General features: G+C 52.6%; 9 protein-coding genes across 9 annotated transcripts; 2 read left to right on the top strand and 7 right to left on the bottom strand.

Annotated features, from left to right (window-relative positions):
- Positions 1–754: 754 nt before the first annotated feature.
- ISF_02429 (hypothetical protein) lies at positions 755–2035 on the bottom strand (the record flags this gene model as incomplete). Its single annotated transcript, XM_018846035.1, has 1 exon — positions 755–2035. The coding sequence occupies one exon, from the start codon at positions 2033–2035 to the stop codon at positions 755–757; it is 1281 nt and encodes a 426-aa protein (XP_018706742.1).
- A 4613-nt stretch (positions 2036–6648) lies between these two features.
- ISF_02428 (hypothetical protein) lies at positions 6649–8974 on the top strand (the record flags this gene model as incomplete). Its single annotated transcript, XM_018846034.1, has 2 exons — positions 6649–7196; positions 7258–8974. 2 exons carry the CDS (start codon positions 6649–6651, stop codon positions 8972–8974), a joined length of 2265 nt encoding a protein of 754 aa, XP_018706741.1.
- Positions 8975–10058: 1084 nt separating this feature from the next.
- ISF_02427 (glyceraldehyde-3-phosphate dehydrogenase) lies at positions 10059–11361 on the bottom strand (the record flags this gene model as incomplete). The annotated part of the gene is made up of 3 exons (XM_018846033.1): positions 10059–10261; positions 10318–11002; positions 11233–11361. 3 exons carry the CDS (start codon positions 11359–11361, stop codon positions 10059–10061), a joined length of 1017 nt encoding a protein of 338 aa, XP_018706740.1.
- A 2408-nt stretch (positions 11362–13769) lies between these two features.
- ISF_02426 (GYF domain protein) lies at positions 13770–15155 on the bottom strand (the record flags this gene model as incomplete). The annotated part of the gene is made up of 1 exon (XM_018846032.1): positions 13770–15155. The coding sequence occupies one exon, from the start codon at positions 15153–15155 to the stop codon at positions 13770–13772; it is 1386 nt and encodes a 461-aa protein (XP_018706739.1).
- Positions 15156–15619: 464 nt separating this feature from the next.
- ISF_02425 (hypothetical protein) lies at positions 15620–16522 on the bottom strand (the record flags this gene model as incomplete). The annotated part of the gene is made up of 2 exons (XM_018846031.1): positions 15620–15860; positions 16158–16522. The coding sequence occupies 2 exons, from the start codon at positions 16520–16522 to the stop codon at positions 15620–15622; spliced, it is 606 nt and encodes a 201-aa protein (XP_018706738.1).
- A 1277-nt stretch (positions 16523–17799) lies between these two features.
- Positions 17800–19133, bottom strand: ISF_02424 (Glycoside hydrolase, superfamily; the record flags this gene model as incomplete). Its single annotated transcript, XM_018846030.1, has 2 exons — positions 17800–18828; positions 18882–19133. 2 exons carry the CDS (start codon positions 19131–19133, stop codon positions 17800–17802), a joined length of 1281 nt encoding a protein of 426 aa, XP_018706737.1.
- A 1801-nt stretch (positions 19134–20934) lies between these two features.
- Positions 20935–22067, top strand: ISF_02423 (ubiquitin fusion degradation protein; the record flags this gene model as incomplete). Its single annotated transcript, XM_018846029.1, has 2 exons — positions 20935–21204; positions 21258–22067. The coding sequence occupies 2 exons, from the start codon at positions 20935–20937 to the stop codon at positions 22065–22067; spliced, it is 1080 nt and encodes a 359-aa protein (XP_018706736.1).
- Positions 22068–22414: 347 nt separating this feature from the next.
- On the bottom strand, positions 22415–23192 carry ISF_02422 (hypothetical protein; the record flags this gene model as incomplete). Its single annotated transcript, XM_018846028.1, has 3 exons — positions 22415–22506; positions 22577–22926; positions 23008–23192. 3 exons carry the CDS (start codon positions 23190–23192, stop codon positions 22415–22417), a joined length of 627 nt encoding a protein of 208 aa, XP_018706735.1.
- Positions 23193–23844: 652 nt separating this feature from the next.
- On the bottom strand, positions 23845–25788 carry ISF_02421 (Peptidase S10, serine carboxypeptidase; the record flags this gene model as incomplete). The annotated part of the gene is made up of 2 exons (XM_018846027.1): positions 23845–24155; positions 24237–25788. The coding sequence occupies 2 exons, from the start codon at positions 25786–25788 to the stop codon at positions 23845–23847; spliced, it is 1863 nt and encodes a 620-aa protein (XP_018706734.1).
- Between the last annotated feature and the right edge of the window lie 268 nt (positions 25789–26056).

Raw genomic sequence — 26056 nt, 5'->3', positions numbered from 1 at the left:
ATCCACACATCTTCCATGAATAGCTCGTCCGAAAGCGCCTCTGGGTCAATTTTCATCACGCGCAGCCGACCACAAAACTTGATCGGATCAATTTCGTCACCCGCATGCTCATCAGCTACCGTTGTGGATGCAACGAGGGTATAAAACGTCAGACTAGATGGCTTCATTATAATTTTGAACTCTTTATCAGCGACTTGGCATTGCTTTCACACCAAGCGTATGCTTTCTTACCTTCTCCGCTGATGGCGTTTATGAATGTGCGAGTAGAACGACTTAACTGATTGCCCAGTCCAGGCAGTGATAGTCGTTTTCTTTGTGGTTTAGGTGCATGGAATAGAATTAGAAGAGAAACAGCCCGATAATTTATATAAATTCTCCGCGGCATGGTTGCCACGTGTGTTGTGAGTGACTAGGTAGGCAACTGCAGAAGAACAATAGCCAGCTTGGCTTCTTTTGTGGTGTGCTGATACAGATTACAGCACAGTGCATTACAAGTCGGACAATAATTTCCATTTGGTTTTCCGGTAATAGCCATTCGCCCTAACCTGGGATATCTATGTAAACTAAGGGCCCATCATTACTGCCTGTTGCAAATCGGTAAATCTGTGAAAGCGCCTACTCCGCATGTCCAAACCCTGAGAACCGTCCACGTAAGGCGTGTCTTAGCAATGAAATCAAGCAATTAAAAGTGAGATCAACAAGGAGCATCCTGAGAATAAAGGCCATTTAGCCCAATTCCCATCCTCTTGTAATATCAGGTGGTAATGGCAGAGGGCTGCGCTGTGAGCTTTCTCTTCTTGCTACTGCCATCTCCCAATTGGCTCTCAAGACGCTGAACCCTCTTCAATACTTTTGTAAAGTTGAATACATGTTCCGAGACGAATGACTCGTTCAAGTGTTTTACAATCGCGTCAAAGAGGCCACGCGTAGAGAAGTTCTGCTGCCAGTCGTTCAGATTCTTCGTCCTCAACCAGAGGGCGTCTATCGACTTTTGCAGTCCATCTCTTGCCGATCGAGTTTCATTTTCTGGTGACTCCTTCGCTCCTGTGAGATTTTGAATGCAGGTTCCGTGGATCGCCACCGCCGATTGAGTCGTAGTCCGGTCTGTTCTGATCGTCTTGATAGCACTAGCTACTGGAGTCGCAAACTGTTCAGTAGCCCTGATTCGTTCATCTAAACTCTGAAGGCGTGCTTCGTAGTCCGCGAGCACCGCAACTTTAGACTTAGTCGTGATCAGGTCTGTTCTCATCGCCTCAACAACCTTAGTTACTTCAGTCACAGAGTGTTCAGCAGCCCCTACCCGTTCACCCAACCCCTGAATGAGGACTTTCTGGTTTGCTATTGCTGACGCATCGGACTCGCGGTTAGACTCGCTGGTAGTCTGATTCATAACCAGTTTTGCTGACACCACTTCGACAGCCTGAACTGCTGCATTCGCAGACTGCTTAGCAGCCTTAACCTGCTCATCCAAACTCAGACGAATTTCTCTTTCTTTATCCATCCACGTTCCGAAGTCGCTGGCCAACTGATTCAGTTGGGTTTGGACATGTTCTTCCATGGCTGAACTTCTGGATTGGAGAAACTGCGTCATTTTATTCTTCAACTTTTGTTCCAGCTCGATATATGGGCTGTCTTTTATAATGCGATCCCATTTTTGAGGCTGGCCAGCGTCAACTTCCATGCCAAGCTTATCGTCCTTGTTTGTGGACGTTATCGTAGCCATCTGCGAGGCTTCACATTTGGCAACGCTTAACTCGAGCTCCACGAAAGCCTCTTGCTTGTCACGCCGCTGTAGCTGGGATATCCTGGCCTGGTCCTCGAATTTTCTTTCCATATCCGCGAGCCTAGTTTCCATGCTCTGTGTTTTAGCTTGCAAATTCTCTGAAACGTTTCTCTCTTGTAAGAGAGCCTCTTCCAAGGCAGCTATCTTCGCCTCGTTGTGGTTGATCTCGGATTGCAGTTCCTGGGACTCTTCAGTCAACTGCTTTCGTATCTCAGCCTCCAAACTTGACCTCAGCTGTTGAGACTCCTGCATGGCATGGCTCCTTATCGCGGCAATGTCAGAATTGCGGGCTTCTTTGGCCTCAGACTGCAGACAGCTGCGCACCCGGACTTCAATATTATCTTGAAACTGAGCAAACTTTTCCTCGATTCTAAGATTGATACGGGAAGAAGTCTCGCGGGGGGGTGATGTCAGACTATGACGACAATTGCAATCGGCTGGTTTTGATTGTAATGCCGCTTCTAGCAAACCACAGGCTTGCTCTAGCTTATCGTCAATGACCGCAATGCGCTGATATAATTTAGCCTTTTCGATATCTGCAGCTTTTGCCTTGACGTTGTTGAAGTCCGCAGCACTAGGAAAATCTGAATTCTGGCATCGATTCATGTGGTCGCGCAACTTCTGCACCCTTTGGTTGATAGCATCAAGCTGATTCTGGCAAAACGCACGCTCCAAAAACAGCTCAAATATAGTCTTGAGATTCGGCACACTGCCGTCGGTAGTCGGAGCTGTTAGATTATTAGAGCTCGGGGCGCAGGTTTGCAGGGGATAAGCTGGGCGCATACCATGGAACAGTTGAGCTGCATGGGGCCGCGCGGGTGCTGGTTTTGGTACGGAACCTGTTGTCTCCGGTGCAAAGCGTGAACGTGGAGAGCCCCCAGATCGAAAACCAGGGCCATCAGGGACTTCGCGGGAACCGCGACCTCTGTCATCCACCATGACGAGCCGGGTGGGTGCTGTTGCACAGCAGCAACGCAGTGTATAAGTTGTAAATGGTAAAATCTTGGTGGTCCGAGAGCTCTTTGTCAAGTACCCAGCTAAGTAGCCAGGTGAGGTAGGTAGGTGAGGTGTAAACAATCTGTCGACGGTTGCCTGGTAGAACCTTGAATGATATTGTGGTTTATGGAAAGCGCAGCGGAGGAGGCCTGGCCAGACTGCAGGAGGTAAGAGCTCTCAACCTCAAAGTAGCGAGAGGCGAGCAAGAGGTAGTCTGTACCTGTGGGGGGTGCTTTGATAATGACAAGCGACCACAAAAGGTCACGAGACTATATAGATATAATCCTCGAAGAATGGCTCTCTTTGTTTTTCTGGCTTGTTTTGTTTGGATGTTGATGTTGACGAGGACATTGCACGCAGCGTTTGCAGTGACAGGTTGGCGGACGCTGCTCTGCAGGCAGTCAGCGAAGCAAACGGTGTTGACAGCTGGCAGCCGGCCGGCAAAGCTCTGTTTGTTTACTTGTTTGTTCTTTCCGGTCAGCACAAAGGTGAGTACTGGTAAGCATAAGAGATGCGAGAGTGAGTATATAACTACTAATAAGGGAAGGAAAGCAGGCTGGCTTTTCGTAGAAGCAACAGCTCTGGTGCCTATTCTGGGGTGGCTGTATAATTTTAGGGGGTAGTCGCGACCCCACGTAAAGGCAGGGTTCCGTTCAAGATGGTGTGCACCGTGAATGACCTCTTAAGATTTTAACTTGTAAACGAGAACTGACTCAGCCAAGTTTATTAAACTATTCTCTAAGCAATAGATTACTTCTCATATAATTCTGATTTTATTTCTCTTTTTTTTTTCTCCTTCTTGTACCTCACCTCGAGCTAATACCCCTAACTAGTAGCTACGAGGGTATCCAGGTACGGTCCACTGCACCCTGTCAAAGGTGTCATGCTTTACTAGCGTCCCTCGGGAACCGATTGCCCTGGCCATAGCTGGCAGCCTTTCCCTGTGTGGTTTGGGAGGATCGAGGCGGGGGGTCGCAAAGTACCTATGTACATAGTATTAGGTAAGTACTGTATGTAGGTAGAGATTTCCCTGGACGAATAATGCTATGCTGACTCCTGGTCAGCAATCTACCTGCTGCATGTCAACCAAAGACCAGCATCTTCGAGGATAGTCAGGATGCATGCGGAGACTCAGAACAGAGTGACTGTTGATCTGCAGCGGAGCTTTACCATAATTATTAGACAAATCACGCGAATCCTCGCGAAAAGCCACAGAAGCTAATTCGTACCGCAACTGTTTACCTGGGTGCTTGGGTACCCCATGCTGGCACGTACAACCGACCAAAAAGTAATGCCATATTGCTGCCTGAGCACTTCATTTGTATGCCCATGAACTCTTCTTCATGTGTCCATCACCATGTATTAGCGAGAGGCTCCTTGTGTTGAGTACTAACACCAAAGCTGCAAAGACATGCTTACCCGACAGCTTGTCAAGCCAAGTTTTCGAATTCAATCGGTGTTTGTTCCGTGTGGTAGCAGCAGCTATTGTTAGACCCCAATTCCAAGACAACAGTGTGCGTGAGCCGACTTTTACTTGGTTCCCGAGACATCATGACTCTCCATAGAATCGGTTAACTTGCCACAGTGTGGAAGAGGCCACGAGGAATGAGCTGTCGCTCAGCGCAAGGGATTTTTTACGGCGCTCATACACCAAGGCCATCGACCAGAGTGGATGAGTTATTAGTTCTGCATCTTGACGAAAGATTGTGGGATAACGCCATCGTTGGTTAAAACAGCTAGTAGATATCTCGAAAGACAAAGAGGCAGTAGGCAGACTTGAATGGACTTGCCGTTGTACGAGAGAAACTCGAAAGAAGCTTGCAGCAAGTCGCACGAGAGCCTGGTATCGGTAAGGCGGACCTAAGGCGGATCCTACACAACGGTCGAACAAAGAGTGTGATGAGAAGTCTCGCTAGGGCAGATCATACGGACTACGCGCTCGTTCGGAGCTGCCTTGGTCTAGAGTAATTCCACAAGAAAGCAAGCGCTGGGCTGATGTAGCCCTTTTGACGGCGTTTGCCGCGTACCAGAGTTTTTTGCAAGATGAAATTTGAGGCCTGGGTTGAACTTACATATCGTTGACAGCTTGTAAAGGCTGGACGGTCGGCGCTGAAACGTGAAATTGTATTGAAAGAGCCATTACTAGCGAGCTGTGAGCATGCAAAGTAGACGGGCTAGTGATAGCCTTGAATTTTTTTTAAGATCGCGGAAACCCCGCGATAAGTGCGCGAGTAGAAGAAGGGGGCAGGGAGAGGGCAAAGGAGAGGACAAAAAGAAGCTTTTAGCACACCTGCCTGGCCTTGGGAGTGCTTTTATGGGTGGCACCGCAGATGCCGATGCAGACGCTGAGCGCTGTGGCCGCGATAATAAAGGACCAAGAAGGCTGACGAGGTTTGTGTAGCGTGACACAGTGATGGTTCACAAGGAGGAAACGGAGGACTTGATACGAGACTTGTATCATGTACAGCGTTGGAGAGGGGGATTTTTAGAATGGTGAATGAGGTTGACGGAGGGAAAGTTGGTGTTTGATGGAATTACGTTGAGCAGACATGCTGAACAGTCTTACCTATCACATGGAGGTGCTCCGTTCGAGGTACAGTTATTACGGAGTAATCTGTACAGCCACTCACAGTGTGGAAACCGGGATCCCCCACAGCGGGCTTGCCGCCTGAGTATTTATTTAGTGGCCCCGATGACGGATTTTACATGCCTACATAGGTAGGTAGTGAGGTAGGCAAGCAGACACGAGGAGATAGATCCGTATGGGAATGCTTATAGTTGACGAGAGAAACCAATCATGACAAAATGAATTGGTAGCACGAAAAAAGTCGTCCAACCTATATTGTGTGTTTGTGTATCGGCAAAAAGGTCAGTCGGACTGTGGACTGCGCGTTGGCGGAAGCGCGAGCCAACCAATGGCGTAGGAGCTCTGAGCTGCCTCTGTTTGCACCCAATCCCTCCAGTGTGTAGTGCAAAGTATCACAGGGCTGCCTAGCCCAGCCAAAGGGTACATACCTGGTGCTACCTACCTACTGTACATACAGTACATACATGGAGCCTTTGCCGCTCGTTCGTTCTCACTCGCTCACCCAAAGCAGTCTTACCATTCTTCATCAGCTTGCTTCATCTGCGATTTCATTTCGTGCTGCGTCAAATCTGGTATATATATGCGTATGCATCCGCCCTTTGTCTTCCTCGACCTAAAAAAACAAGCCACACAGAAAGGGCACCGCGAACTTTATTCACTTAGCCGGGTGCCCCAGCACAACTCGTCGTCAAGGGTCAGCCGCGCGCAGTTTCTCCGCCACACCACCCACCACCTTATTCGTCTGCCGCTGCTGCTAACAAGTTCCTTTACGGGCCCTGCCGCCTGCGCACCGCAACAAACGTCCCACCCCGATACCATCACGACCACAATCCCGACCAAACTTTCCCATCTCCCAAGGCTGCCTCGAACCTCGCCTTGTCCGCTGCGTCCAACCCATAAGCCTTGCTCGACGCAGCTGCCATCATTACTTGGCCATTGCCTTGCCTGGCGACTTTTTCTTTACTGTGCCCCAACCCTCCCTCCTCGCCGACCCCGGTTCCACGATTCGCGACAAACGCACGCACGTCCGACTCCCATCCACGGACCCCCCGTCTTCGTGTCGCCGCCGTCCGCATCCTGACAATCGCAACCCTTCATCCGCGCGCGCATTCTCCATCATCTATCGCTCTCCTCCGTTAGGCGCCTATCCCGCCATCGTGCCTCGTGTGGCCCTCACAAAAACGCTGCCTCGGGGCCGAACACTCTTCGGCCCCGTCCCACCCCCCAGAGGGTCCTGCCGCGATCCCTCGTGCCTCTCCGGCATGAATTGGGCCCTCGCGCAATGGAAGCTGCGGCGAAGACGGTCGAGCTGTTGACCCAGCGCACATTACCCGATACGCCCTACTACCTCTCCAACCACCCCGACTGGCGATACCGCCCACGCCCCGACGATCACTTGCGCCCTGAAGAGTGGCATAGTACACGCCTTCAGTATTCGACCTTACTTGCTGAGGCTGATCGTGGTGTCCTCCTCACTCGACCCGACTACGACATGCGTGAAGAGCCCCCCAAGCCTGCCTTGCGAGACGTTACCCAGCTTTCCAAGGCTGGCGGCGAAAAGAAGAAGCTGTCGCTGAGCGACTACAAGAACAAAAAGACCGCTGCCACTTCGCCTCCAGAGCCCTCCATCCCAAGGCGAGAAGCCGAACGCGCTGGCGCCCCCTCGTCAAAACCCCTGGCTGGTTCTGGGGTTCGCCCCTCCTCTGATGTCCGCGCCATTGGCGACTCTAGAAGACCCCCCGATGCGCGCCCTACCGATGCGCGAAAAGACCGGCCCAGGGACTCTAGTGATGGGAACTCTCGTAACAAGGAATATGCAGCCGACACGAGGTAGAGCCCTTCCTTTCTCAAATCGCGCCATTGCTAAACTCGTTATCTAACTCATATCTAGCTTACCCGTGAAACCACCGCTGAAGAACTACCCTCTGCCACCTCGCCCACCATCGCCTGGTGGCAAGAAGCGCGTCGCGGACAACGACGACGATCTCCGGCCACAAAAGCGAAGTCGACCTGAAAACTCTCGACCGAATGACGATCGCGCACTTCACCGTGACGACCCTGTGCGAAGGCGGGATTCATCCCTCGTTGGCGCTAGCCATAGAGACTCTCCGCTCCTAAATGGCAAGAGCTCTCTTCAAAGTGGCTCAGCATTGGCCAAGGGCGCGTCTCCAGCAGGTCGTTCTCGTGGTGATATAAACGGAACTCAGCCTGGTGCAATGAACAGATCCACACACAAGCAAGAAAGCCCGAAAAAATCTGTAGTTCCGCCATTATTGTCACCGCTACATCTCGGTCCAGGTTTCGACGAGCCGCCGCCGCCGAAGAATGATAGAAGGAAAGCCGACGACACGCCACTGCGGTCGAAGAAACCGGAGAATCTGGCGGAGGAAAAGAAACGGAAGCCTGCGGTCACTCTGCCGCCACTTCTATCACCGACGCTCCCGCCTCACATTGAGGCCGCCCTTCTACGTAGACAGCAAGGGTCGCCCGAAGCAGATGAGCGGCCTAGGCAAAAAAGGGATCCAGTGCCAAAGCACAAGAAGAGTCCTTCTGCGGACGATAGCCTGGATGAAGCGCCTGCGAAACCTCGACGCTTGATAGTTAAACTCAGGATCCCTGCGGGGCTACCACGCAAGATGTTTCGCCGCATCATGGTCCAGTCGGCAACTGCACTTAGCCGCGACAAGGAGCGTTCTACAGACGACGATCGGCAGCACGCCCGAAAAAGGCCCATTGCTACAACCGAGCCCGACTCATTGGCGATGAAAAAGTCGAGGCCCTCCGACGCCGCCGGTCGCGGACCCACGACACCGCCGCGAAAGAATCAAACGGCGATGTCCCGAGCCAACTCGAACAACTCGACCGCTCACACGCCAGGCGAGCTGATGGGAAGGACGCCATCGTCTACCGGAGCCAGCGACAAGCGACCAAATGGTGTTGCTCCGAGCAAACCGGACGCTGATAGCCTCCGTGAGAAGGAGACTCGCCTGCGGCACTTGGGGAAACGGCTTAAGCACAGCGCCGAAAGCGCCTTCAACAAGGGCAAGCACAGCTCTACTGCGCTGAACAGCAAGGACAGCCGGCCGCGGTCAAACAGCGAGGAGTTCACTAACTCCTCTACCAAGCTTGGGCTGGTGCTGGCCGTCGAGAGCTCGCTGTGCTTTATGCAGATGTTCCAGGCCTTGGAAGCACTCACCGTCATGCAAGGCAAGAAACCTAACGGCAAAAACTGGCCCACCGTGATACCGGTCCTCCGCTTCTTTCTCAGCAATCTGCAGCGCCCCGAGGGCTACCGACCCGTCCAAGCACTCCTCCTACTCCTGGAGGTCTTCGCCGCCGATGAGATCATCAAGGCCACCCTGGCGATGGACGTCGGTCCCGAGACGAGCCAGACGCTGTTCGTCACCGGGCGGCAGCGCGGCGCGGCGCTGGCGCAGGTGCGTGAAGTCTACGCGCACGTCGACAACCCGCGCCTGCGCGCCGACGTCGCCCCCTGGTCCTCCCTGGACGAGTTCACCGAGACAGCGATGCGCGTCCTGAGGCGGTGGTGCGCGGATGAGGACGTCGACTGGATCCCGGAGCTGAGCCCTCGCGACTACGGAAGATGAGAAAACTCGGGTTAGCCGCGGCGTGCTGAGCCGGAAAATAAAGGGGCATGCCAAATACGGGATATACAAAGGTAAGCCGAGGGCCGGAAGTGGCGGAAAAGAGGTCAAATCCGGGGGCACATAATTAACCATGAGCGACTGTTATGGGAGAGGGAAGAGTGATCCCTTGTGCTATTTATTTTATACCCAGAATGGGCAAAACCATCTCTTCCATGAGATGCATCTTTCTCATTCAACATTTGTTGTTAAATGGTGGCGTTTTTTTCTGTTTTAAATCTGTTTCCTTTTTTTATCTACTTGTACTTTTGAGGAGAGAGCTAAACAAGCTGGAAATGGACGCGCAAGATGGGAAGACGGCATGATATCGTTTCAAAGGGCTTTGGTTGTTTTTGTTGTCGCTTTTTGTGATTTTTTTTTATATGAGCCAGTTGAATGAACATAGGCAAAAAGACGGTGGCGGGATGGATCAAGCCCAAAGGCAAGGAGGAGAGTCAAAAAGAATTCATGCAATTGTCCCAAAGAAAAGGAAAGAAACGGCGCAAGCGTTGCTCTGTATGCTGGTTGATTCCTGTAGTTACCTCTCCCCTCCTTCTTTTATTTTGTGGTTTCCAGAGTCTCCCAGACCCGTTGGAGTTGGATGGAGTGTTGTTTGATCGGGGGATGATAACGCGTAACCAAAAAACTGTCGATGATGAATATCACTGGGAGGCTTTTTTGAAAAGCGGGTGGTCTATGGAGTTTCAATGGCATCTAGGTCAAATATCTCGGTCGATATAGGTTGATATTCTATGAAGTATCTCTCCAATGCAACTTAGTCCGAATAGCATCTATGATAGGTTTTGCGAACAGTCCAGCTGTATGAAAATTCGATGCTCAAGCTAATTCACGACATAGCACATATTCAGGGCGATCACAGGACACATTCGTAGAAAGAAGCAAGATTTGGTATTCATGTAATTTTTTAAATTTCTTCATTAACATCATGTTGTACTCTGCTACTCGTCCCCGCCCCACCCCAGCTAGCCCGACACTGTCAACGCACAGTGCGACATCATAGCCTTGGCTTAGCTGAGGGGTCCTCATCCTATTTGGAAGCGTCGACCTTGGCGACGTAGGCGATGAGGTCCAGGACACGGCGGGAGTAGCCCCACTCGTTGTCGTACCAGGAGACCAGCTTGACAAAGTTGTCGTTGAGGGAGATACCGGCCTTGGCGTCGAAGATGGAGGAGTTGGTGTTGCCGTTAAGGTCAGTGGACACGATCTCGTCCTCGGTGTAGCCGAGAATGCCTGTTGAAATGGTTAGTGAATATGAATGGCTATGCAATTTCATCCGTGGGACGTACCCTTGAGGGGACCGTTAGCAGCCTCCTTGATGGCAGCCTTGATGGCGTCGTAGCTGGCACCCTTCTCAAGGCGAGCAGTCAGGTCGACAACGGAAACGTTGGCAGTGGGGACACGCATTGACATGCCAGTGAGCTTGCCGTTGAGCTCAGGAATGACCTTGCCGACAGCCTTGGCAGCACCGGTGCTGGAGGGGATGATGTTCTGAGCGGCACCACGGCCACCGCGCCAGTCCTTGGCGGAGGGACCATCGACGGTCTTCTGGGTAGCGGTGTAGGAGTGAATGGTGGTCATGAGACCCTCGACAATGCCGAACTTGTCGTGGATGACCTTGGCAAGGGGAGCCAGGCAGTTGGTGGTGCAAGAAGCGTTGGAGATAACGTCGGCAGAGCCGTCGTAGCTCTTCTCGTTGACACCCATCACGTACATGGGGGCATCGGCAGAGGGAGCGGAGATGATGACCTTCTTGGCACCGCCCTTCAAGTGAGCCTTGGCCTTCTCGGTGGTGGTGAAGACACCGGTGGACTCGACAACGTATTCGGCGGCGGTCTCCTTCCAGGGGATGGCGGCGGGGTCGCGCTCGGTGTAGAAGCGAACCTTCTTGCCGTTGACGACAAGGTCCTTGCCGTCGACAGCGATGTCGCCCTTGAATACACCGTGGGAAGAGTCATAACGGAGCATGTAGGCCTATGCAATGATGTGTTAGCGGCTGCTGTGGCCATTGAGGGAACGATGCCATTCGTGCAGCACGAGCTGTGCTAATGAGAGTTGTGATATGGTTTTATAGTCCAGATATCGCTTCATCGCAAGCAAGGGAGAGATCTCTGGAATGGATATCATGCCAAAAACGGAATCAAGACGCTGATGCGCAGGAGGCAAAGCTATAATGCCTATTTCGCCGGGGGAGGTAAACTCACAGCGTAGTCGGGCTCAATGAAAGGGTCGTTGACGGCGACAACCTCGATGTCGGGGTGCTCGACGGCATTGCGGAAGACAATGCGGCCAATGCGGCCGAAGCCGTTGATGCCAACCTTGATGGGAGCCATTGTTTTTGATTAGAAAGGTGAGGTAGAAAAAGAGAAACCTGTTGAGCCGTTTGATGGTTAGCAAGGGATAGGTTTTCTGCTGGTGGCGGATGGCGGGGTCGTTGAGGGGAAAACGGCAGCTTGGTTTGGAGGGGAGAGTTATTGGAGCTGTTGGAGGGGTAGATGAGTAGGAGAGTGAAGGGGGGTCGATGAAGCTCGAGATGACGCGGCCGTGCTCGAGATGAATGGAAAACTTACTTTTAGTCCTTCGATTAGAGGGATGATGAGGTGTATGGAAAGGAAGAAAGAAGGAGGGGAAAGAAAAGTCTCGCGGCGAGGAGGGAGGGGCAGGCAATTGGTTTTGTACTCGCGGGCCCGGATTCTGGCGTGGGCATGGCAGCAGCCAGCGCCAGGTGCCGGACCCAGCTGGAAACTGGCCAAGCAACAACGAAGAAAAAAAGGCCATCGTCACTGGAAAACACGCGCTGGAGTGCCGTGGCTGACGCTGGCTGTCCACTGAAGCCAAGCTGTTCTGGGAGCTGCAGGTGCTGGCCTGATTCCGGATTTGCCCCTCCAGCACAGCCCAACCTAAACCGTGTCGCCCGCCGAAAGGAGGGAGGGGCAGCGGCGAGAGAGGGGCAATCAAAACGCCCAGAGCCATCGTCAACGAGTCAACGGCGCAGCTACCCTATTCCTTGAAGCTTGAGCTCTTGCACGTCATGACCACACGGGTTCTTGGAATCGTCTCAAATCGCAGCCCCTGTACCATCCATCCATCCATTGATATTGATCCCTCTACCCTCCTGCTTCCCTCTCCAGCAGCTTCATCCCACTGTAATTGGCCTGGCCCTCATTCTCGGTGCTTCCCCTCCCCCACTTTACTGACGTTAATAACCCAACAACTTTTGCTGGGCTTCCGTAGTGCGAGCGGCAACAACAAGAGCAAACTTTGACCATTATCCGCTACGTAAGAATAGTGTTTTGCTGTGAACGGCCGTGGCCAAGAGTGAGCTCCTTCGTCTCATCTGTTTGATTATTCATGATACAAAACCTTACCTGATTGACTTGGCATTTCTGTCGTTGCGGCAAGTCGCAAAACGCGCATCTACCAAAATAGAAACAATAATTGGCCACCGAGAGATGACGCCGCTCCGGGATTCCTCATCATGTCAAGACGCGCCCTTATTAGTGGCCGCCTAGACCGGTTGCTCCGGGTAAAGGCCTCTTTTCCCATACCAAAAGACCTCCGATTTGGTGCCGGCTGACTACTTCGCGCCGTCATTAACGGCCGGCGGCCGGTGCAGGACCGATCATCAGTAATAGAGCGCAGAACAAGGCCCGAATAGCAAGCTCAGCTAGTCATATTCGCCGGGCTCACCATGCGGCTGCGTCAACGCACCCTGTTGGGACTGCATGGTGGTGCATTCAATGCACTGCGTCTTTTTTTGGGGAGCGGGTCTTCGTGAATCCCGCCACTTTTTTGTTTCGTCTCGCCTCCTTTCACCGGCCGATTCGCCAGACTCTAGCAAAATCCTAAAATTAACTTGGAGATGTTTTGAAGTCGGTCCGGTGGTGGAGAACCTGTGCGGTACAAACCCTCACCTCCGATTCAAACCAGTTGCCCCCTTTAAGAAAACACAAGGTCCTGTACCCTCCAAGTATCACTCACTGTCGGCCCTCTTTTCCATCAGCGATAGCGCTACCCAGGCTGCTACTGTGCTCCGCTGGCATCGCCTTGCAGCCGCCGATAAGGACCAGGTCCCGGGGTGCAAGGCAACTGCCAGCCTACCTTTGTAATGAGTACGATAAAAAATCACTCATAACAAAGGGGAACGGGGACATAAATCTCTTGTAATTGCATAACCATCATAGGTGTGGGGAGGCGAGCCCGGCGTCCTGCACGAAAGTACGTGATTTTGCTCTTTACACAAGCATCGGAATCAGGTCGCGACATCCCTCTTCCTCTGGTTTCTCTTTACTATATGATTATACGCTGCGTCCCACTTAGACGCGGCAAGGTTCGGGCGCATCACGATAACCGCAGGCTCGCTGCCTGTCTTGTTCCACTTCTTCCACCCCAGGGCCGGAGCAAAACGGGTTGCCCCGGGCTGGGTTGGGCTGAGCTGCCCTCATCTTCCTTGCTTGCCCGGATCCGAGCTCACTAGCCGCACAAAGCCGTCTTGCGCCGGCCCTGCTCGGCAGAAGAACGGATCAACACCTGGAGCCGCTTTCCTGGGGAAGGGAAGAACCCGGGGCGCAGGCAACGGTCTCGATTCCCAGTTAACCCCTGGTCATTTAAACCCGGTTCTAATTGGGCGTCTGAAAATGTCATGGTGGCAAGGAATCTGTCCCGCTGCAGTAGACTTGTCTAGCGAAGTGGTGTAACTCTTTGTTTGCCAGACCGTGTAGCTGCTTTGCATAGTCGGCAATCACAAAAACGAGGGTGTTTCCTGAGACCACTCCGCTGAGCCGCCAGCTGGGCGAAACTCGATACCCTGTCCAAAGTAACCCGCGTCCTGCCATGCCTTCATCGTCGGCCCGTCGAACGGCCCCTGCGTCGACCCATCATCCCGACCGTCTACCCATCGAAACTCCCACTTTCCAACGGAGTCGGGTGCCGATGCTACGGCAGCCCCCTCCGTTGTTGACGGCTCGACCCAGTCTTCACCAGAATCCTTGCGGTACTCTCGCACCAGCATTTCGCGCTCTTGGTCGTACACCTCCTCCAAACCACGACTCAGAAGCTTGTCCGCTGCCTCCGTGATGGCGTCGATGGCAGCCTTGATTCGCAATTGTTCTGTGTCTGGTTGCTCTGCCTCCTGATCCACATCCATGCCCTTTTTCATCTTCTTCAGCTTCCACTGCGGAATCTTTTTCGTCTTTTTCTGGCCCTTGCCCAGACGTGCCAGTGCTTCTAGTGGCGTCTCTGCTCTTTCTAGGTGAATGATCAGGGTCTTGAGAAGATCGGAGCTTAGGAGACCGTCATCCTCCAGCCGAAGCTTCCTAGCTTCTGATTGGCGCTTTTCGTGCGCTTCTGCCGCCTTTTTCATGTCTTTCTTGCTCAGCCCGTTTAGCCAGTTGTCGTGCACAGCGTCTGGGTCACCAGCTTTGCGAACGTAGTTGCCCTGATCGTCGAACCGACCCTCCTCCATTTCATCATTGAGGTTGAAAGCTTCCACCTTGGGAGCATTGCGCTTCAGACCGCCAGCGCCAACCTCCTCATCAACATCCTCCTCCTGCGCGCGAAGCTCCTTTTCTGATTCCGCATCACTGCTTTCGTCATCGTCCAGATGTATCGTGCCACCGCTCTTGCTCTTCTGGTCCTGACCCTCGATTTCGTTTGCTTCCATGAACTGCACCTTCTTCTTTTTGGTTGAGGAAGCTTCAGGGCCGTCATCGTCGTCTTCTCTATCTTCGCCGTCGGCCGCCGCAAACATGTCGTCGTCGTCATCGTCATCATTTTTTGCTGCCAAAGGGCCACCATGCGGAGCTTTATTATCGTAGTTGTCTAGTTGCTCGTTGATGTCCACCTTGCCCTTCTTTCGGCTTTCAGCTCGAGCATTGAAAGTATCATTGTCTGAGTCGCTGTCGTACCCGTCGAGGTTGACAGCACCGCGTTTCGTCGAAGCGCTGGCGCCGATAACATCCGCATCGAGAATCGCGTCGTCCTCGCGAGCATCGGGTGCTAAAGTAGAGGGGTTTCGGACATCGAACTTCACTCGCGAATCGTCCACCTGCTCGTTGTCGTGGTGGTGTGTTCTGGCAAACGTCTCGCCATCGCGACGTGGACGGCCAGCACCGTGGCGAGACGACATTGTGCGTTTGGCGAGCGATGAAACCCCGTCAAAGGGCTTAATGATAATACCTCGATCTTAAGACTATTGCTTGATGGCTAATCGTAGTAGGTTGAGGTTCCTATTTTGCGGCGCATGAGTGGAAAAACAAGGCTCAAGTCGCTTTGATCCAGAGCTTGAAGGCATGGTCGCTCGGCCCACTTATTGGAGCTTCACAGCTGTGGTTACACATAACTTGTCCCAGATCCCAGCTCTACAGAAAATATACCTGTAGAGTTGAGTAACATCTGGACTAGATCGTTTTCTTAAAGAATCTTTTCCCAAAGAAAAATGATCCTAGTTTTTAGTGTTAAAGTAACAAAGTCTCTCAAAGGTAAACGGTTACAATCGAGCAAAACTATATACGACTCTGCGATTCTCATTGCACAATAGATGGGACAATCTTCAGAAATGGCGACCGCAACTGTTTATCAATTTTAGACAGACTATCGCCAGAATATAGGCACCCACGGGTCATAGGCATCCTCTGTATCAAAGTTTTTGGCTTCCGCATCCCTGCGCAAGAGATAGACTTTTGCCTCGTCCCTTAGGTCCGTAGCCTGCTGAGTCTCATCATGGGAACCTTGGAGAAGAGCTTGCGAGAGCTTGAAGAGACAGCGCGCATGCTCCAAAGGCATGTTGCCGGCGTGAAACTTGGTGGTCTCAGACGCCTCGCGAAGGTGCTTGCTAAAAGTATGTTAGTGTGACGATCGATATGTCACGGATATGGCAAGCATACACGGCTGCTTCAACCTTTCCTTGGCCAAGACAGACTACCCCAGTTTTGTAGATACAGGCGGCTGCGTGAAACGGGTGCAGCCTTGTCTGGTCACCTCTTGACCACAGGTTTTGGGCCTCGAGGAAGCTCGCCTCTGCCGCCTCGGGCTTGTTTGTCTTTCGCTGAAGAGTACCTTGTACAAAGAATGCGCTGAACTGGGGTAAACATGTGCGACTGCAACAGGGAGAATATGAATAGGCACTTACTAGGCGAGCATGGCCCAGTTCAAAGACTTTTCTTGCTTGAACTCGGCAATGAAAGTATTGAGCAGTTGTTCGGCCTTGCTGTATTGACTAAGATATATAAGGCACCGTGCCGCATTCTTCTTGGTCACAGTTGGCCAGTCTGCTCCCTGGCCTTCTTTGACGCTCCAGGCAATCCAAGTATCTCTAGATTTCTCAAACCATGAAAGCGCAGTCTCGTGTTGGTTGGCTGTATTGTAGTTGCAGGCCAAGTTTTGCTCAAAGCCGCCGAGCAACCCACCCTTTAGTGGTTTCCCTGCCAATCGCAGATTGTACCCCTTCATGTTGAGCTCAATCGCGTCTGTGACGCGGCCGGTACTCTCATACATGCTGGCCTGGGTCGATAGCGTCCAGGCTATAATGTCTGTTGCTTGCTCTTTATTGGGGAGTCTCTCTGCGGCTAAGAGGTTTATTTTGCAAACATCGTCGAGCTCCGCGAGTGAATTTGACTCGTAAAGGTACCTTTTACGGTCAATTTATGGCACGGCTCGGTCGCTCGCAGGGAATCGCACCTCTGGCAATCTCTGAGCAGTTCGCAAGACGTCGACAGTCATGACCCGTCAGCCAGTTTGGGATTTTCTTGAAAATTATCTTTGAGAATCAAAACTAGTTGAAGAAGCCCGTTGCATTCGTTCCATCCCCAATACAGCTGACTTTTGTTCTCATCTGACTGTTTTGGGAAAGCCATGTAGAGAACGTTTGCTGCGTTTTACAAAGCATCCTGTCGCTCTTTGAGAGGGAGTTCGTGGTGGAATTGCATTGGGCCATTCTATGACTTTTGTCTTATCAATGCAAAGCTCAAGAGAGGTTCAGTTGCACCTGAGAGTAATAAGTCTGACACGCGGAGAGAAAATGAAAGAGGTGAAGCAACTTGCTGGCGCCGAGAGCGGGCGCTGTTGGGCGATGTTTGCAGTGTGTGTAACACATACCGCAACCTCTTGACGTAAAAAATACCTCCCCAAATGTCCAGCTGCTGCAAAGTCTTTGTTTGAGCAATAGCCTGATTAAAATGCTTGGCGTACAGGTACGCCATCTTTCCTGAAATACTCTTGAGTGATTTTACCTGCAAACACTCTGGGCCGGGTTTGCTTGCCAGCTTGACGTCAACACTCGTCACAACGCTTCATTATTCAGGCCCCGAGACTACGAGGCGGGCTTCACTCATCCAGCAACAGCTGCCATGATGCTTCACCAGGGCCGCGGTCAACTACCTCTGCCGCCTGCACATATGGCATTGTACGGCAGACTTCTTGTCTTGCCAAGAATTTTATGAGCCGCTGTGCGATGTAGATGGCGACTATGAGGAATGGCGAGAGATTGTATCCTCTAGGCCTTGCCCGAGATGGAAATTTGTGCAGCCAAATACTCTGGTCAAGGGAGATGTCGTGGAGATGAAGGTATATGAAGAGAGCAACGAGGGAATCATCCAATCATGGGCGGAGAGAGATATTTACGACGATTTCATTTTGGAGTAGAATCATTATGGAACGACTTGATCTGTCAATTATTTTGTATGCAGATTTATTTTTGTGCCAACTAGAAGATCTTAGGCAATTTTAGTCACTCCGGTTTATTTCGACAATATATCCTCATGGGAAAGTTGTCGCTACTTCCGAGTGATGGTGACAGAAATGGACGTAGTTGACACAACAGATTTGGAGGTAAAAAGACTGAGAGTGCGATTATCCCGCGAATGTTGCGACAAGCTACCGCCAGGGCTAATCTGAACGTTGTATCCGCTGGGAAACGTCGACGGGGGGAGTATGATCTCCGTAGGCGCATCAATGATCGGATCGCTCGTAAACTGCAGTGTAAATGTACCGGAGCCTTCGTCGAATCCAAATGACGTAGGGGTCCCAGCGACCGCCGCAGGATATGCTCGGCTGTAATGCTTCTGCAGCTCTGGGTGCGGCTTCCCCGAAGTCCCGTCGTACAGATTCTCGTACGCCCAGCCGAGCCAGGAAACCATGTTGTCATCGGCGGCCTTCATGGCTTCCGCCATGGCGCTCATCTGCTTGTCGTCGCCCATCCAGAGCGTCAGCTCGGTCAGGACGCCGGCCGTCTTGAGTCGCACGTTGTCCTTGTGGCGGTTGTAGAGGGTGTCGGAGATGGAACCGAACTGTGGTGGGTGGTAGTAATGGAACGAGTGCACCGTCTTTGACCCGTCGCCGAGCGGCACGTTGTTGAAGCCCGAGAGTATGTCGAGAGTGACACCTTCGAACCAGATCAACGTTTCGTTGTCCACGGTCCTGATTTGCTTCGCCGCGCGATTCCATAGTCCCTCCAGAGCCTTGTGGTCGGCGATGCCAGGTGTCAATAGTGTTGGGTCTGTGTACGTATCGCCCGCCCAAGGCTCATTCAGAAGATTGTAGCCAACGACATTGGCGGTCGCAACGTATTCCGAGGCCAGCTTCTTCCAATACGCGGCGAATGCATCACCGAGGCCGTCGTAGTTGTCATACAGTCTTCCGAAGGCATTGCTCACGGCGACCGTCGCGTAACTTAAAGACCAGTCAATTGTGCTGCATTGGGACGAAGGCGAGGGGAAGCCATTGCTGTCGGTAGTGAAGGCCGAGAGTTTGAGGGGAAACGGGAATCGTCTGAACCCTGTGATCCAGTCTTTTTTGACGAACCACTTCGATTTCTCGTCAGCTTATGTGTCAATTGGACCTTCTTGGAGAGACTCACATCAGGTACACCGTGGCCGCAAAATTGTTGCGCAAGCACGTCTTGGTGGACATCTACTAACACGTAAATGCCCTGCTCTTCCGCCAACTGTGTCTGTTGCTTCAGGATATCCAGAAATGTCTGGTTATATTCGCCCCGTACAGGCTCGGCGCCCGCCCAGCTGTGTCCCAGCCGGACAATATTGACGCCCATGTCATGTAGATTTTGGACGTCCTGTTTGCCAAAGGTAGAGACCCCCGGAGCCCACTCCATTGGCCGATACCACGGAGATTGTTTCATGACAACACTCGTTCCATGAAAAAACCGAGTGCGGCCGTACTCGTCGATTATTTGATGTGTGTCCTGATTCACTCGCTTGATGCGGGCCATGCCAGGATGGTCTTCGTACCAAGCTTCTGCATCTTTTGCACCCAGAGCAACCGCAGCGCCGATCACGGCCAGCAGCCAGAGCAAAGAACTTTTTGCAAACATGCTGTGAAGCTGAATTTGTAGAAGTATCTGCAACGTTTTGATCAAGATACGATTGCCGCATGCACTCAACGGACCGTGCCCTTATATAGCGGCAGCCACTACCAGGCCTTTACCAAGACGAGAGGACATGTTACCTGCAGTGCGACGTGCTGACAGCGTATCCTACCTAGTTCGTCACCAAATGCAGGTTAATTTATCAGTAATCTTTTCAGGATACCGAGCTTCTGTCTCTCGCACGGATGTAAATTGCCCTTCGGGGGAATATAAACTTCCGCCAGCGGCCTACCGACGGGGCTAGTTCAACTAGCCACCGTCCGATAGAGTATGTCTATACGAGGACGAATGGCTGAAGTGCTACGGCGCCCTGGCCCCATGAATGTTTTTATATTATTCCCGTTACTGATGTAAGGCTCATGGAACTCTAGGACTATACGAAGACGGCAGAGGCCGTCCTGATCTTCTTGATGCAAGCACGGGCGGAGCTTACCAGCTCTGGAAGGTCGTCGAAGATTTTGGCAATAAAAGCAATAATACGCCGCCACGTGGTGATCCTTCAAAAACCTGTATGTAAGACAGTCTGATATATGTTCATACTTGCCAATATAATATGTCACTCTGCCGCTGCCGGTAGTTGTAATCCCCGCTTGACGTCGCCATTATACTGGCTGATTTGAGTGACTTCCCCGGCCGCGACAGATCCTTAGCTCAATCGCCTAGAAATCCGCGAAAAAGAGTGGACAGTACATACAAGGTGCGTGCACGTCTATCTTTTTCTTGCGTATTTCTATCCCAATTATTCGCGATATATCAATTCTATGTGTGTCTCCCAGCCAATGAGAGCGCAGGATTGACTGGCCTGCTTGCACAGGCTCAACACATACCAAGTACTTTCTTCGATTCATCGGCACGGGAAGAAAGCTGTTGTCGAAAAGTATGCATAAATATTATCAATGACATCGCGAAACAATGCTCAATTGCCGTACTCTGTATTACTGGAACGAAGCTACAGCTCACCTCATGAGAGATCTGAACCCAGAAAAATCTATTAAATCCAAAAAAAAAGGAACATAAAAGAAGTTGTAATTATTTTCCTAAAACGAAGCTTCGATATTCTTTCCCCTGTGCGCACTTACCTATTCTGCTGTGACGCATGACGCGGTAACTTGACTTATTCATGGTGTTATGCTCTTTCTCTGGATGACTAAAGCGGTTTAGCGCCTGCGTCATTCAGATAGCTGCCTCGAAGCAGAGAGAGGCGAGCAACAGATAGCATCCTAGACAACGCAACAAGGCTTTCACGTAAACAGGAACATAACACGGCTAAGACCAATAATTCGGATCATACAATCTACCCTGACCTCAAGGAGGTTATCACGTATCAAGACAACCGCCGTAACCAGAACCGAGCTCCTGCAGCACCCCACCACAAACACCTGGCGCTACAGGCGCATCCAGTCCTACAACATGGTAACTCTCCTTCCTTCCCGATCCTGCGTCGCCTTGTGCTTGGCTGACATTTTTCAAGTATGAGCCTGGTTTTGGAGGTAACTTCGATCCGGGCAACCCGGATCACCTCTTCAACATGGCGCGCCACGGCCGACGACCGATTATTCAGCGTTTCGACGAGTACTACCGATGCTACCCCGTCATCATGGCACCCGGCAACGAACGGCCGGAGCTCAACTATGGTTCCAAGATTCTTCTACCCCCGTCTGCGCTCGACAAGGTGTCAAAGCTTCACGTGCAATGGCCTCTGCTGATGGAGCTCATCAACGGCGCCAAGGGACGCCATTCGCACGCCGGCGTTCTCGAATTTATTGCCGAGGAAGGCAGAGCTTACATACCACAATGGGTACGTTCTCGTATCGCTATTCCGTTGTACATATCTCGGCTGACGCAAAGCAGATGATGGAGACGCTGGGCATGGAAGTCGGCGACATGATTCAGATCCGGACGACGCTGCTTGAGCTCGCAAAAATGGTCAAGCTGCAGCCACAATCCACCAACTTTCTTGAGATTAGCGACCCCAAGGCTGTACTGGAACGGGCCTTCCGTAACTTTGCCACGCTGACCAAGGGAGACGTGTTTAACTTTGAATACAACGACGAGGTGTACGATGTGGCGGTTCTAGACGTTAAGCCGGAGACCGACAAGATGGGTGTCAGCATGATTGAGACCGATGTCTCTGTCGAGTTTGCACCTCCCGTCGGATACGTCGAGCCAGAGCGAAACAGCGGTACCAGCACGCCGAGCACGCGGCCCGGCGTTCCGGCAGGCGGCGTTCTTCACAGCCAAGGCACCATGGCCCAGGCAATCAACTACAGCGCCATCGCCCCGTCCGTCACCAGCAAGCCGACCAACTTTCTCGGCGAGGGTCAGCGGATTGTCAAAAAGGGTAGCAAGAATCCCACCCCCAAGCCAGCCACGCCCGTCCCCGTCGACACGGTTGCCGTTCCCCGGCGACAAACTGGCGCGCCTGCCCCCCTCCGACTGGCACCGAACAAGCTCTTCTTCGGCTACGAGATCACACCCGTCAAGTCCGACGCGGACAAGGAGAAGGAGAAGGAGAACACCGACAAGCCTCACTTTGCCGGGCAAGGCCAGAACCTGCGTGGCACCATCAAGCGTAAGGGCGAAGACGACGGCAAGGACAAGGCGCCCGAGAAGAAGGGACCAACTGAGGGCCACCGGCTTGACGGGAGACGTCCACGATAGTGCTCGCGTGTGCGACAAAAATGAAGGGTATCATGGCGGCGTTTAAAGGGAAATGCTTTTCTTCTGGGCTGCAGATGAGTTGAATGATCATGGCCAATGCCAAAATACATTAAACATCCCATATGCTCAATTGTTTGCCCACTCATCTTACGCGGAGCGGCCTACAAGTCCGAATTGCAAAATATCATGATTCTTTCCTAATCCCTGTAGTTAAATATCCGGAAAATCTGGACGCAATAAAGACTCCTATTATGGCTAAAGGGTGCTAGCAATGCCATTCTGAGGTAGCATCAAACCCTGCTTGTCTTATTCTTTGCGCATACGCAACATGAAGAGCCGATGGAAACTTAGACCTCGTCCGCCATCTCGGTATCCTCTTCCTCCGGCTCGACCTTGGGCTTCTTGGTAGGGCTGAGCTGGTCCTGCTCCGCGTCCTCGGCTGTGGAAGTGATTTGGTTAGTTCGGATAATCCTTGAAAAGCCTCCTCGCGGTCTGGGAAGACTACGTACTCTTGGCATTGGCGAGCTGCTCGTCGTCGTCGTCCTCGGACTTGACGACCGCGACCGACTTGGGCTTGCGGCCGCGGGGCTTGGCAGGGGTGGTGCCGGTGGCTTTGGGCTTGGCCGGTGTGCGCTTGCTGCGTTTGGTGGCGGGTGTCGGGGTGTCGGGAGGAGTCGAGACGGGTGTGACGACGGGAGAGGCCTCGTCGCCGGCGGGAGCCGCAGCCTCATCGGCAGCTGGGGCGGCGTCGGCGGCCTTCTTGCGCTTGTTGGGCGTCTTCTTGGGGGAGAGTGATCCGAAAAGCTCATCCGGGTGGCGGCTCTTGAACTCCTTCCAGATGGTCTTGCTCCATCGCTGACTGTTGTTTGGGGGGACGGGTTAATATGGGATCGTCATGGGGAGAGGGAGAACGGGGCATGGCGGGAGGCGGTCAACGTACTTCATGGCGTCCTTGGTAAAGTCATATCCGAGAGCGGTCATGACTCTGTGGATGTTGTTCCAATCTTTGGCGCTTTCGCCGGTGGCCATGAGCACGGCGAGGCAGAGATCACGCTCGGCGTTGCCATCCCACTTCTTGGGGCCACCGGCCTTGGGAGTCTCGGCGTCGGTCTTGGTGGTAGCCATCGCAATGGGATAGTATGAGGTTCTTGGAATATTGTGGAAGAAGGCAGTTAGAAAAAGCTCCAAGAAGAAGAAGTGTTGTTGTGGTGTAAGTGGTGGTGGGTAGGGTGGTGTGAGAGGAAAGGTTGTAGTGTGGGAGGAAGAGTTAGGTAGAGTGGGTAGAATAGTAGGCAAATTTGAAGAATTAAAGATTAAGGAAGCGACCAGAGGTGAACAGAGCGAGAAAAGAAAACGGGCAGGTAAAAGGCTTGTGGATGGCAATGTGAAGTTACTGGAGAGGTGAAGACAGGGTGAAGAGCTGCTGGCTGTCAGTCACAGCTCACCTTTGCGAAATTCTTTGCCAACTCCCCACTAACGGTTAAAATTTTACTACATATAGTAATCTAAGGCGAGTGACTATCTTCGGAATTAACTCCGCGTAAAATGATTGTCAACTCGAGCCACCAAGGTTCGAGCGACATGGCGGTAGTGACCGCATTAGGAGGCGAGACTTTCACAACATTTTGTACATGATTCCTATTAGTAGTATGCTTCTGTAGTTGATTTCAGTTTGTATTACTCTGTATGGAGGTCGCGTTAAAAAGCCGTATCTGGCGAATTCGAGGGGGTCAAGTGAAGTACACCCTCACTTGGGCCGCAGTCACCTTCACTTGCTCTACAAGACCTGAATAATCGATCCAGGGCTTCCTCCTGCGGGCTTCACCACCATGTAATTCTCCACCTCTGCCGTGCCAGCCATCAAGGCGTCGTACTGCTCCTGCGTGCACGAGGATGCCACATTCCACAAGCTGCACTCAAAAGCCGGCGGATCTGGTAGCTTGTTCTTGATCCCGAAGCTGCTGCTCGGTCCGTGTGTAGTGTAGTTGGCGCCGTGAACGGTTGTCGCGTGCTTGCCAGTTGCGAGGTCCTTGCCGGCGATGGCGCGGCTGACGAGCCGTGAGACGATTTCGGGCTGGTAACCCTGCGCTGTGGCAAGACTGTCAGTTCTCTTTTTTCTTTTTCCTTTTCCTTTTTCATTCCTATTGGTGTGTGTATCAGGAAACTTACCATTATGCCCTGCATCGAATATTCGTACAAACGACAAGCCCCCGTGCTGTCGCACGACGCCCTGGCTCGCGCACCCGCTCGTCTTCACGTATTCGTAGCCCGCGCCGCGAAACCCCTCCGCGCCAGCCCACTCCAGCCCGAGGCTGAGCCTCTCGGCGCCGTTCCACGGGCAGCGGTAGTCGCGGTCGCCGTACATCATGACCACCTGGACGCCCGCGGCGAGCAGCCGCTGCAGCGCCTCGCGGCCGGCCACGCGTACGGGGTCGCCGGCCGCGTACAGCAGCACGTTGTTGGCGAGCAGCGACGACGTGTAGTTGACGGCGACGCCGAGCTCCCGCTGCACCCACGCCTGGTTGAAGAAGCCGTTGGCGTACGACGCCGGGAACGGGTCCGGCTTGAGGTGCGCCATGTCGAAGTTGCTGCGGTTGCTCGCGGCCTCGTACGCGCCGAGGACGTAGCCGAAGCAGTAGAGCGTGGCGCCGACGCAGGCGTCGGTGACGTTGGCGTTGATGTTGAGCTGCTCGGGGTCGTAGAGGTCCCCAAGGCGGCGACACTCGGAAATCTGGTCCCGGCAGCCGCCCGGCTTGGTGAAGTTGCGGAGAGCCTCCTCGTATGCGCCCCTCGTGATGACCTGCAGACCGTAGGTGTTGTTGTAGGCCTGTTCGGGGTACCATTCTCCCTGGTAGAGCATATCGACGCAACCATTTGTCCAGCCGACCGTGTCGATGGGGATGATGGTTCCGTTGCGCGCGCCTTGCCTAATTTTGCTGTTTTGCTGCACGGTGTACGTGGCAGTGGTGGGCACGTAGAAGCCGGCGTACGAGTTGCCCCAGATGCTAACTCGCTTGTCGCTTGTCTTGTACTCGGGAAAGTGAGGGAACCAGATCTGCGTAAAGTGCCACAGCGTCTTAGCTGCGGACAACGTGCTGTTGATTGTCTTGTCGGGACTCTGCTCAGAAAACGTGCCATGCAGGAACGTGGTGTTTCCGGGGGGCACGGAGCCGCCGTACGCCTCCATAGGTGTGATGCCGGTTTCTGTCACGGGATTGCCGAGAAACATCATGTTCAGAGTCGACCGAATTCGCTGTGTGTAAGAGTAGCCCGAGCTGACTGGCTGGTCAATGTACAGCATATTCATGTTATTGTTCCAAGACCAGGCGTTGTCTTTGGTGCTGTTGGAGTCGGGATTGATGTAACAAGATCCTGCTCCAGAAAATATATCGCCAATCGATGGGGCGCCCGGTCCTCCAGCCAGATATATGCCAGTAGAGGCATTGGATGGCGAGTTTCGCGCCTCAAAGTACCAGAAGAACATCGACACGTTGTATGGGTCGGCGGTCTGGATTTCGCTCAGATACCATGAAGGCAGGTGAACATAGCCAGCCCAGGCTTTGGCCTTTGATTCGCAGATTTTCGTCTCTTTGTAGGTAATGGAGACTCCTGGTTGGCCACTGATGTGCCTGGTCGTGATACCTTGTGCATCCTCAGGGAAGATTGCAGCGCCGAAGGCGAGCAGTCGCGCAAAAGAAATCAAAAGAAAAGGTAGTTTCATGCTTATTAAGTATTTATTTAATTCCAATGGTGAATGCCATTTCTTTTTTTCTTCTTCTACAAGCCTGTACTTATACTCACCGGTCATGGCAATTGCAACTTCCCACGATGCCGGACAGCGACGTCACAGCTACACAGTCTGGCGAGCGATCGAATCAGAGTGAGAGAGGGACTCCGCTAAGAGCCTCTTGTCGGATTCAGATCGCTCTTATTATCGTACGCTGATGTATGCCAATCACAGCCGCACAGCCTTGTGGGCTCCCGTAAGC

Source organism: Cordyceps fumosorosea, assembly GCF_001636725.1.
Source record: "Cordyceps fumosorosea ARSEF 2679 chromosome Unknown scaffold_4, whole genome shotgun sequence".
Lineage (NCBI taxonomy): Eukaryota > Fungi > Ascomycota > Sordariomycetes > Hypocreales > Cordycipitaceae > Cordyceps > Cordyceps fumosorosea.
The sequence above is the reverse complement of the archived record's forward strand: the minus strand, read 5'-3'. Positions and strand labels throughout refer to the sequence as shown.